Here is a 12,584-nt window from a genome sequence, read left to right as displayed (position 1 = left end):
TAAGAACTTACTTTGATAGGGCAGCCGAAAAATTAAAAATACAGCTAAATTGCTTACTTGTATCTCTGTTTACAAGCACAAGCAAAAGCCTTCTAAGGACCCACTTTAGAAAGCTGGGTCAACCAGAGGGTGTTAGAATGTTCTTAATCGCAGGTCAGCGCAGTGTAAAAGGCTGGAAGGCAAATGTTTTCAGCCTTGTAAACCATGCAGTCGCTGTTGCAACTCTCAACTCTGCCATCAAAGCACAAAAATTGCCAGGGACAAGAAGTAAGCAAATAAGTGTGGCTGTGTTCTAACAAAACTTCATTTATGTGACCGAAAGTTCACTTTTATGTAATTCTCTTGTATCACGAAAAGTTACTCTTTTGATTTCTTTACCATTTAAAAAGTAAAAATCCTTCTTAGCATGTGAGCCATAGAAATCAGATGATAGGGCAGATTTGACCCCCAGGCCATAGTTTGACTGCCCTAGTTCTGAAGGATTCATGTCAGTGGACAAGAGGGATTGAAATCATAATACAGAGAAGTCAAGATGCTTTGACGTCTAATAGAGGGTGCACAGTGACCAGCAGTGAAATGGAAAAGCACAGTAACATTTCTAAATTAACAAGTGAGGATGGGGAATTGTCCATACAAACAAAAAAATTCAAGTAAATACTAGATTATATAGAATATAATCCAGTTCATCAAGTGTCATCGATTAAACATGAATTGGCTTCATTTAACAAATAAAAGCCATCTATGTGTGAATTTAAGAATACACCCTGAAAACCAAAAGACAAGAAAAGTAAGAGTTAAAGTTCAATTCAGTTTGAATTTTTGGCCAAAGATATATCGTAGAAACACAAGCAAAAAGGCAATGTCCATACTAATATTAGATAAAGCAAATTTCAAGGCCAAAAGCATTAACTAGAAAAAGAATGATCTCTACTATGGATTTTACTGTATCCCCTCCCAAATCCACATGTTGAAGTTCTAATCCCCAGTTTGGCTATATTTGGAGAAAAGGACATTAGGAGGTAATTGAGATTAAATTGGGTCATAAGGGTGAGGCCCTAATCCTTAGAATTGTTGGCCTTATAGGAAGAGGAAAAGAGAACGATTCTTCCTCTCCCCTCCCCCTCCCTCCCCCCTTCCCTCTTCTTCTTCTCTCTCTCTTTCTCCATGCCTACACATTGAGGAAAGGCCATATGAGGACTCAGGGAGAAGACAACAGTCTGCAAGCCAGGAGGAGAGCTCTCACCAGAAACTGACCCCGGCAAACTTTGATCTGGGACTTCTATCCACCAGAACTATGAGAAAATAAATCTCTGTTGTTTAAGCCACTCAGTCTGTGGTATGCTGTTAAGGCAGGCTGAGATAACTAATAATAATTTCACATAATAAAAAAGAATACACAACCCTTTATTACTGTCACCAAATTTAGGATATCAAATAGCAGCAAGTAAACCATTATCGATATAAGGAAAAGCAGATTTTGAAGTTTAAAAATACTAAGCAAAACAAAGAAAAATACTACTTAATAGTAGAGACAGAACTTGAAGAGGGGGTATAACAATAGGAAGTCTTCATGCACCCAATAATTGCAGTCATTCACGTAAAGTAAACCTTCCTAAAAATAAAAGAACCTGATAATCACAATTAGGAGATTTTAATGTTTCTTTTACAGAAACCCCCCAAAAAAAGGCAAAAAATAAGCAAGATATGGAGAATTTTTTTATTTTCTAGAAGCTTGATTTAGCAGTTACATATAGGGAGAAAGATACACCCTAAAATAGAGAACACACGTTTTCATCTAATATGTTAGGTCAGTGTTTCAGGTTGAATTGTGTCCCCAAAAAAGATGTTAAGTTTTTATGTTAAGTTCTTAACCCCTGGTACCTGTGAATCTGACCTTATTTGGAAATATGGTCTTTGTAGATATGGTTATAATATAAGTTAAGATGAGGTCATATTGGAGTAAGGTGGTCCCTTAGCTTTCATGTGATGTCCTTATAAGAAGAGGAAAAGAGACATAAGACAGACCTATACAGAGAGAAGGATGCCGTGTGACAACAGAGCCTGAAATTGGAGCGACATATCCCCAAGTCAAGAAATGCCAAGAACTGAAGGCGACGCCAGAAGCTGAGTGAACAGCGTGAACAGATTGTCCCCCAGAGCCTTCAAAGAGCGTGGCCCTCATGATACCTCGATTTCAGATTTCTAGCCTCTTGAGGTACAAGAGAATAAATGTCTACATTTTTAAGCCACCCAACTTGCAGAAATTTGTTATGGCAGCTCTCAGAACAGTTAGCTTCCCCAGGATAGGGCCTGAAACATTGAGTCTAGGTTCAGCCTAGAGCCCTGGAGGGAACTGTGTGCATTGCTGGGTCGGGCTTCACAAAAAGGGGCAGGCTTTTTGCACCCTGAGTCACTTAGTCATTACCTGTTAGCTGATCACCGAGGCCAGGGGAGGGGACAGGGGCGGGGGAAGTGGCGGTGCAAAGGCAGAGAGAAAGGCACATAACCTCCATTGTGAGGTGCCCCTCTTTGGCCAGAGCAGTTTTCTAAAAAGGGGATAGATAGCTGTGAGCTGGTGACAGCCAACACTCAGCATCAACTCTATGTTCTGTACCTGGAAATTTGTTTTGTTTTGGCTCCCAGAAAAAAATTTAATAAATTCCCCAAATTAGAGAATTTACAGGACTTAATCCTTGAACATAAACTGCTAAACCTAAAAGCCAATAATTATTCGATGACTAAGAAAACAAAATTGTATTACTTTGAAATTATGAGACACTCTCAAATCATTCCTTAAGTCAAAGATAAAAACAAAACTAAAACTGAAAATAATTTAGAACATAATAAGGTGAATGTTTCATAATCAAATCCATGGATAGCTAAAGATATACCTAGATGTGCGTGTGTGTATGTATATATATATATGTCTTTTTTTTTTTTTGGTTAGTGGAGGTACTGGGGATTGAACCCAGGACCTCGTGCATGCTAACCTGAGCTGTATCTTCCATCCTGTATATTTTTAGACTTACACACATTAGTGAGTACAAAAGAGAAAGAAAGTAAAGAACATTAGTAATTAAGAAAGCACTTAAAAATAAAGAAAACAAATAAAGGGAAGATTTACATAGACAAAAAAAAAGAAACAAATGGAATAAGATTTTAAATCTAGTTAAAAAATAAAATATTTTATTTCAAAAGACTAAAATAAAAATAACCTTCTCCCCTCAACCATCAGCAAGCTTGGTGAAGGGAGACATAGAACATAAATATATAATATAGAAAAAAATGATTATTTTATTCATTCAACCAAAATATACTTATTGATTAGAAACTACGTGTAAGGAAGGAAGAGAAAACAGTGGTGAGTAGCGGTTCTTGCACTAGATACAGAGTCTATACATTGAAATATGAATAAATGTCAATAATATGATCAGAATTTTTAAGTGTTAAATAGAAGCTCTTGAAACCAAGGACACATACTATAAAGGAAAGCCTATTGGTTGCCATCATGCAAATATGAAAATCTAGAAGAAATTCTGAGTAGTAAATAACTATCTAAATTAACCCTCAAAATGATAGACTATCTGAAAAGATCAATAACTATAAAGGAGACTGGAAAAATAAAGATTTATTGTGTAAAAAGTCCCCCCCTCCCAGCAAAAAGGTAAGAGGATATTATGAAGAATTTATGCCAATCAATTCAACAACTTAGATGACACAGACAAGTCCCTTGAAAAACACAATCACTAAATCGATTCAGGAAAAATTATAAAAATCTTAATATTCCTACACTTGTAAAATAAATTGAATCTGAATTTTAAAATCTTTCTACCAAGTCTTGAAGACTTCACTACTGAAACCTCTGAACATTTAAAGAAAAATAAAACCAATCTTAAACATTCAGAGTTTAGAAAAGGAAGGAAGGAAGGAGGATAGGAAGGAAGAGAAGAAAGGAAGGAATTTTTCCAGTTCATTTTATAGGGCTAACAACCCTGATATCAAAACCACCTAAGGTATTACAGAAAAAGGAAACTATAGGCAAAATACAAGTTTTTTAATGAAAATGCATGCAAAAGTACTAAGCAAAATTTTAGGCAATCAATTGCAATGATACATAAAAAGCTATGTTAATAACTGAGTTTGTTCCAGGAATTCATGGGGTTACAAATAAGCCAAAATTCAATTTAAAATTATGCACTTAATTGTAAGTGTATTATAGCTTTTTTCTTCCAAATTTCTAAAGAATAGACAATGCTTTTGTTTTATGAAGCTATATCAATCTTCATTGAGAGAGATCAATTTTACTTATGAATACAGATTTTAAAATTCTAAATAAAATATTATCAAGTTAACAAATAGTCCTGAGTATTGAATAGCTGTTACATCATGATCAAATAGATTTTTCTGAGAAAGTAGAGAAATTTCAACATAAAGAAGGCTATCAATAGAATTCTTCACCTAACAAAAGAAAAAAAATATTGCATGATGAATTTAAATAGATACTTAATAAAATTTAGTGGCCATTTATAACAAAATAAGTCCTTCAGCAATATGTCATAGATGAAAACTCTTTAGATGATCAGCAGTATTATTTATAGACATACATATACACATAGCATATATAATGTAAAGACTGTTCATTATTTATTTTGAATAGCAAACATCATATTTAGTACTGAAATGCTGAAACCATTTCTATTAAAATTAGTGATGTGGAAGACATGCCTACCACCATCATCACTGAGAATTTTCATAGTGGCCACCTCCCCAGTGAAGACTTCCCTAGCTATTCTGTCTAAAATTCAATCCCCACCCCCACTCCAAGCCTCCCTGTCCCCTTTTCATACGTTCCTTTCTCCTCAGGGCATCAGTCATTATCTAATATTTCTCTTGCTGATGCCTGCCTTCCACGAGACCATACACTTTGTTTTATTCACAGTTGTAGCACTCACAACAATGCCTGCACGTTACTCTCTCAATCGATAATTTCTGCATAATGAGCCATGTCATAAGACAAGAATATGAAGGAATCAGCTTGAATATTGGAAAAGACAAAATGACCTTTTTATTAGTAGATGATAATATTGTATACCTACTCTACCAAGATAGACTTATAAAGTAGCCATTAAATGTCATAAAATAACATAAGGTGGCTGGAGGAAAAATGAATGCACAAAAATAAAGATCTTCTTTTTACTGCAACATACATTAAGAAATGAACAGGGGGGAAATGTCTCATTCACAGGGGCAAATAAAAATGGCAAATAAAAGGTAACATAAAATGAAAAGGTAATATAAAAATGTAACTAGGTCTCTGTTATAGATACAGATAGATAGACAATGATAGATTATGATGATGATGTAGGTAGCTAGGTAGATAGATAGATAGATAGACAGATAGATAATAGATATAGGGTAAAGCTATCTGACTATATTTGTAACTATACCAAATAAATTTGGTACAAACATGATACACGATTTTTGTTCCTGGCAGAAATTACAAAAAACTCCTAGTAAGGGTTACGCTACTACTTCAGAACCAAATAGAAGAGCAAGTAAGCAAGTGAGCTCATTGAAATGAAAGTGTCAATACGTAAGGATATACAAACAAGGCTATTTATTGCTTCTTTATCTGCAATGGCAAATACAGCAACCTGAACATCCATTGATGGAACCTCAAAACTTCGTGGCAAAACATATTATAGAAGAGCAATTCTCCAACTTTTCGGTCGCATACTCTCCTTACACTCCTAAAAGTTATTAAGAACTTCCAAGAGCTTTTATTTATGTGGGTTGAATTTATCAATATTTATCATGTGTGAATTTTACTGAGAAATTTAAATATATTTATTAACTCATTTGAAAATAACAATAAACTCAACACATATTAACACAAATAACATATTTTATGAAAAATATATTTTCACAAAACAAAAAAAAAATTTAGTGAAAACAGTGGCACTGTTTTCTATTTTTGCAAGTCTCTAATGACTATCTTTATAAAATACAGCTCCTATCAGCTCCCACATTCAATCTGCTGTGTGTTGTGCGGGCTGATGTATATGAAGAAAATCCAGCCACACATAGATATTTAGTTGCAAAAGGGAAGATTATTTTAATAGACTTTTCAGGTCATTTTTATATTCTCCTTTGGTATTATACTAAAACTCAACAACTTTTTTTTAAACATGTATTTATTTGATTTATATATATATATTTCAGAGGTATTAGGTTTGTTTGTTTGTTTATTTATATATTTATTTATTGGAGGTCTTGGGGATTGAACCCAGGACTTCATGCATGCTAGGCCTACCCTCTACCACTGATCTATACCCTCCTCCACAACAAGTGGTTTTTTAATTAAAGGTTAGTTGCAATGTAAAATCTGAAATCACATCAATGAATTTTTATACAGTTAGATTAAAATCTTTATTTTGCACTTTGAGCAGGTCTTTACCCCTCCATGATTTTGTGGTATCAGGCATTGATCGTTTGGAAAATATTGGTTCACTGAGTTACAGCTCAGTGAATATTGGTTTACTGAGTTACATTCTTTCAAATGTTGACACATCATTATACAATGTCAAAAAAAATCAAATTCATTAATATCAGCCCCGATCTCAGGTTGGTGGATAAAAGTTTTCCACAGTTAACTGTATGCTTGAATTTTATGATCAGCAACAAATACTGTCAGTTGTTTTCCTTGACATGACAGGCACACTTTGTTCATTTTCAAATCTTATTTCATTTAATTTCTAAAATCCAAATCTGAATAACCACAGCTCTTCAGTCTTTTTTTTTTTTTTTTTAAATGATGCTTCATGGAAAAAATAGCTAGTTTTAAGCTCATAACTCGACCACAGAAGTGCATTTCCTTGGGGAAACCACCATACTTCAGTTGCTACAAACATGATCTGTGTAGTCTTCCGATTTCACCACCCAGAATATCGAAAAGGCGTGTACTTAAAGGTTGAGATTTAACACCATTAATTTTTACTGCCTCATCAGAGGACGTTCTTCAGTGAAACTGACTTAAAACAAACACACAGGGAGTGTCTTCGTGGTAAAGAATAATTAACTACCAGTGCAATGGGATGCGACTGCCATGATCCATGCTAAGTAGGCTAGGTTTGGATCAGTAACACCACCTCCGTAGCTGTGTGACTTAGGAGACATTTATTTACTTCTAAGGAGAGTCAGTTTTTTCAATCTGCAAAAAGCAATGCCTTGACACAATTTAAATGGCCAATATGTGGACAACAAATTTCAAATATAGGCTGGAGTATTAATAACCAGCACCTCAGATGAACAAAGAGTCTAACTGTTGTTATAACCGACAGGGGAGTTGGCTGACAGAGTTAGAAATAAAAACATAGTTTTGTGATATCTTACTTTGTCTTCTTATCTGTGAAGGCATCTAATTTTAATGTAGTGATTGGCTATCTGGATTTTAGTTTCTCAACCTCCAGAATGAGACTAGCATGTCCTTTTATCTCAGGAGTAGGAAGGCAAAACCAAGGCAGCCCCGACTATAGCAAGGAGGTAAGACTCCCAAACGCTGTCTGGATTTTGGCTGTTTATGGACCTACCTGATGCACATACGTACCCAGCTATTCTCAGGCAGAATGCTGAAGAGCTGCATGATACTAGAAAACATGTATTGAGCTCTCTAAGAACCTTTCAGAAAAGCAGTTTGTTGAGATTCTTACTCTGAACTGTGAATCAGTGTTTAAATTTTCAGTAATAATATATAATAACCCAACAGTTAAGAGTGGATGGTTATTTCTAGATGATGAAGTAATCATCAAAAGTTGGCTTTTGTTTTCTTTTGATACTTATATTTTTAAGTTTTTATACTATCAGCATTTTTGTTAACTGTTTTAAAGTTATTTAAAATTGTTTTAAAAGGGGAAAAAAATCACCATGAGCTTGGTTTATGGCATTTTTATTGCAATGGTGCACAGCATCTAAAATTTCAAAGAATTAGTTAAAATGTGAAAAGAACAGTGCATTCACCTTGGCAAAGAGAGAAAACAGACTTCGTTGTGGTTTTTGCCATTCATCCACAACTTTTAGGAAAGAAATGCCTATCCAAGAGCCATGAGTTTAGTGACACAGGGAGGTATTTTCCTGGGAAGTAAAACAGTGTGATTAAACACGTGCTGAAGTTCTGCTGCGCATGGGAACCTGCACTTGTCCTAACAAAGCGCACTCAGATCAGACATGGAACAGCCTTCAGTGCAGCACAACATTTGTAAGTCTTGTCTTGACATCACCGAGTGCTTCTTTGACCTCCAGAGCCCTTCCATGGGCAGCTGTCCACCCTGAAGACCTTCCATCCCCAAGGAATCCATCTTCGGAACGTTTTGCACTATGCTTCCCTCAGAAATCTCATGTTCCCTTGGCAGCTGCAAGTGGTCTCCTCTCTCAGCTGTACAAAAGAGAAAAAACAAACTTCCTTAGAGGTACCTCACAGAGGCAGCAACCAAGTTGTACGCTGAGGAGAAATGCATTGGGTTCCTGAAAGGACATTGACTCCTGCACATTTTTTTCCCCTAATACCTGGGATTTCTGAGACAGAGATGAGATATTTTAAGGGGAACTCAGTCTTCTCCACCCTCCTCATCTTACAGAGGAGGAAACATGGGGTACAGAGGAGCGACATCACCAGTGTCACTTGGCTAGTTAGCAGCCAAGTTAGGGCTTGACTTGTGTTGTACTGGCTACCTCTGCACGGTGACCAGCTGCTTCCAAAGATATTAGTTACATGCTAACAACAAAAAAACAGTCAAACAAAAAATAACCCTGTGTATGCCCTGAAAAGCTGATCAGTAAGGAAGGAAGTGGAAATTTAAACCTCTATGTCTGAGAATTAAAAGCAAGACCCACGGTTTTTATCAGTGTTGTTCCCAAAGTCCATGTATAAGACTCTCTTACTTTGACTTCATTCAGACTTCCTTATCCGCATCTTAGCACGCTGACAAGCACCAGAAGAATTTAGATGAATGAAGGCTGATTAGTAAACCAGTAATGGATCAAATAAATAGTGTATGGGGAAAATACTCTGAAAACTTGTGTGAGGTTAAACTGATAGTAATATGAAGTCAGTGGTGTCAAAAGAGATAGCCTTTCCACTGATAGCCTTACAGACATACATTCCACTGCCCCACGATTTAAAGATACACTCCAAACATAATTTTTCTAGTGATTTTGATTTGCTAAATCAGTTATGGTAAATCTGGTAAGTTACGCTTACTCTCTTGAGATTAAAAACCCTCAGTATTTATTAACATGTAGTAACTATGAACCTTTCATTATTAAAGTGAAAGTGGTAAATTCATAATTTTTCAAGACAGCCCACCAAAATACAAAAACCGTGGGTCATTTCCCCAAAATATTTTTGTTTACCAAAGTCATTTTAAACCAAATTGAAACCTGTAAATTTTTCATATCTTATGTGTGCTTGCAACATTTATTATGTAAATATGTTTTACTTTTTTTTTTACTTTTTATTATAAAACATAACAAACACAATCAATTATTAAAGTAGAATCTTAAATAAATTCTACCTCACACTTTAATATAGGATTAGCAGAAAAAATGCCAAACTTCTCAGTTACTTGAATTGGAAAATGAAGAAACACAGTGAAGTCAGTCCCCTCACTGTTTCTGAAACACAATAGGTCCACTCCCAGCTTCAAAATTCTGATCAGACCATCCCTATCACTAGAATTCTAACTCCACCCTTTATCACTGCCAAATCCTACACATTCTTATGTCCTCTGTCAAATACCAACCACCACCCCCACAGTGCTGTCATTTATCAGAACATTCTACCACCATCTTTCCCCACCTGAGACAAAGTACAGAACAAGCAGAAGACTTCGGCTTCAGAAGCCAGGAAGACCTGGTTTGCTTCCCAGGCACACTGCTTACCAGCTGGGTGAACAATTTTATCCTCAGTAAAATGGTCAATGATGGTAATAATACTTACCTCACAGGCTCCTTATCAGAAGACTGAAGGAAATGTTGCACATGAAACAGCCTGGCACGTAATAAGTGCTCAGTAAAAGTTAGATTCCTTCCTTCCGTTCTTACTTAGCACCTGCCTGCATCCAAATTTATTATATTCTGTAATTATCCATGTCTGAAAATCTTCCTCCTCCAACAAGTCTCTTGAAATCGCGTGCTTCTCTCTACCCACCCATCCCCGCCCCAGCACCCTCCATCAATGCTGAGCTCATCGAAGCAGTTATGCAAGCAAATGATTTCAAGCTAGGGACTGAAGAAAACAAGGTTCTTATTTTTTTTGAAAGGTAGCAAGCCCATCACTTTCCCAAGCCAAATTAAGTTTATTTTGATAATTAATGTCAGATTGACATAGCGGTGTCTTAGCAGTAGTTAGAGAAACGGAGTCAGATGCGTTCATGTTACCTTGCTGAACTCGCGGGGGGCCCCCCGAATGCCTTCTCCACCTGGAGCTGGCACAGATGTAGATGACTGTCCTTACGTATTCAAGCCCGCAGAGCTTCATTGACTCTTCAGCCCTCACCTCTGAGATGGCAAGCAGGACAGAGAAGAGAAATAAAGTAAAAATGAAACCCCTCATTTTGCTGAGGATTGAGTGAGAGTCTGATAGGGTGAATATTGCCAAATCAAGTTTTGAAGTTACCCTCCCACTCTTGGCCAATTTATACTAACTTTCCTGACATTTTATTGGTCAATACCTCATTTTAACAATATTTGCTAAGCACATAGGTGACACCATGAAGTTTTGAAAATGAGCTTTTATGATTATTGCTAGTTATTCAGTCACTTCTGAACAACATCACTGACTATTAGCTGCATCCGTGGGACAACGAACAGAACACCGTCTTGGAAGTCATGGAAAACACATGCATGTTGAAAGTAGGCAAGTGTGAGTTTCAGTGTCAGCCTTAGCACTTACTGAGTGACATCGGGCAAGTTTTAAATATCTTAAGCCTCAATAGTCACATCTATAGAATGGGAAAACCTAAATCACAAGGGCTTTTGTAAGTATTGAAAGCACCATCTATTTTAAAGCAATGAGAAGGCGTGATTACGTATACAGGTTCTCATGTTTTTGGCCTGAATCTTAGTTTCCCACTTACCAGATCTAGAATCTGAATCAAGATATTGAACATCCCCAAGCATCCTTCTCTGTAAAATTGTGCTGATGAGAGTAACTGCTTCCTAGAGCTGATGAGATAATGTGTGTCCTGCACGAAAAAATAGTCAATAATTATTGATTACTTTCTTTCTTCACCATCCAAAGTGGAAAAGATAACTTTCCTTTAGAATTCAGGAGAATTTATCTGACTAGAATCTTCCTTTTTATCCTTCACCCTATGACTTAGGCCTGCCTTTATTGATACACATTTTTATGATAAAAAGCTGAATCCATAATCTCAAACAGCTGAATAATGAAATTTCTCTTCCAGTAGACCTTCTTGAAAGCACTAGGCCTTGCAAAGCTTTTATCCACACTGAAAATTCTAAAGTTTGAGAGCTTAAAGAATTATTGTCCCACCTTTTTGCAAGTTGGACAAATAATTATTTGGTTGATTTTGTTGAATCCTCGTGATCTCTGGTTGAAAAAAAATCACTTGAGCCTGTGGATCGAGATCATTTCACCCATAATACTTATGACATTGCTGTTCTTCTGTAGGGAAGCTAGAAATCAGAACAAAATAATCTATGCTGTCATTGAAAGCATTTCTGACTCTGGACAATAGACATATTATTTCAAAGAATTGATGCTTTCTTTATCTCTCTGGCTGCAGTATGAAGAATGGATTAAGAGGAGGCAACATTTGAGGCAGGAGAAACAGAGAAAGGCTTTTGCATTATCTTAGATGAGATATGATGGTGGCCTGATGGTGGTCATGTAGAGAGGATGGGGCAATTGGGCACTCAAAAAACAGAAGGACGTGGTACTGGTTGGGTATCGGGGTAAGGTGCAGAGCAGCCAAAAGTGGTACTTAGGGTTCTGGCTTGCACAGCTGGTGGGTAGGACACTCATTTGCTAAGAAAGTTACCAAAGGAATAGGAACGGTTTTGACATCAGACAGAGCTACCTTGTTTTTTGAGGGGTCAAAACTGCAGGTGAATCTGTGTCATTCATCATTGCCAGAGGGACATCTGCATGATCAAGTCTAGCACACTCACAACATCAGCAATTGGTCAGCCATTTTTTACCAACTTCTTTTCTTCTTTGGAGACTTACACTGCCCAACTTGATAATGCCAGTTTTAACACAGCACTGCAGTAAAGCTGTGGTCAGTGGCTATGGACTGGGCTTCTGCAAAACCAAAGAGAGAAGTATTCAGCCAAGGAATGACCCTTACCCTAGACGTTAAATACACTCTGTTACCTCTGATCCTGTTACCACCATGACTTGATCTCCCGAGGCTCAAAATAGCCCTCTTTTCTGTTATCTCTTAAGGCCTCATCAGGACTCATTAATTTAGGATGCAGACGAGAGGCCAGCAAGACCTGAGCTCAGCTTGTGACCAAATGGGGCAAGCTGAGCAACCACATCAGTCACCCGGTTGAAAGGCCAG

At 36.8% G+C, this 12,584-nt stretch overlaps 1 protein-coding gene across 2 annotated transcripts; it reads right to left on the bottom strand.

The window, feature by feature from the left end:
* Positions 1 to 7,966: 7,966 nt before the first annotated feature.
* INSL5 (insulin like 5) lies at positions 7,967 to 12,584 on the bottom strand. 2 transcript variants are annotated; one of them, XM_031463717.2, is made up of 5 exons: positions 12,099 to 12,584; positions 11,552 to 11,694; positions 11,133 to 11,240; positions 10,435 to 10,554; positions 7,967 to 8,431 (listed from the first exon to the last, which is right to left on the bottom strand). In XM_031463717.2, exons 3-5 carry the CDS (start codon positions 11,173 to 11,175, stop codon positions 8,199 to 8,201), a joined length of 396 nt encoding a protein of 131 aa, XP_031319577.1. In that variant the 5' UTR covers positions 11,176 to 11,240; positions 11,552 to 11,694; positions 12,099 to 12,584; the 3' UTR covers positions 7,967 to 8,198. The 2 variants fall into 2 exon arrangements, with proteins under 2 accessions (XP_031319577.1, XP_010987303.1); XM_010989001.3 differs by lacking the exons at positions 11,133 to 11,240; positions 11,552 to 11,694; positions 12,099 to 12,584 and having other exon boundaries at positions 10,435 to 10,609.

This window comes from Camelus dromedarius, chromosome 14 (assembly GCF_036321535.1).
Source record: "Camelus dromedarius isolate mCamDro1 chromosome 14, mCamDro1.pat, whole genome shotgun sequence".
In the NCBI taxonomy this organism is placed as follows: domain Eukaryota; kingdom Metazoa; phylum Chordata; class Mammalia; order Artiodactyla; family Camelidae; genus Camelus; species Camelus dromedarius.
This window is presented reverse-complemented; position numbering and strand designations above follow the sequence as displayed.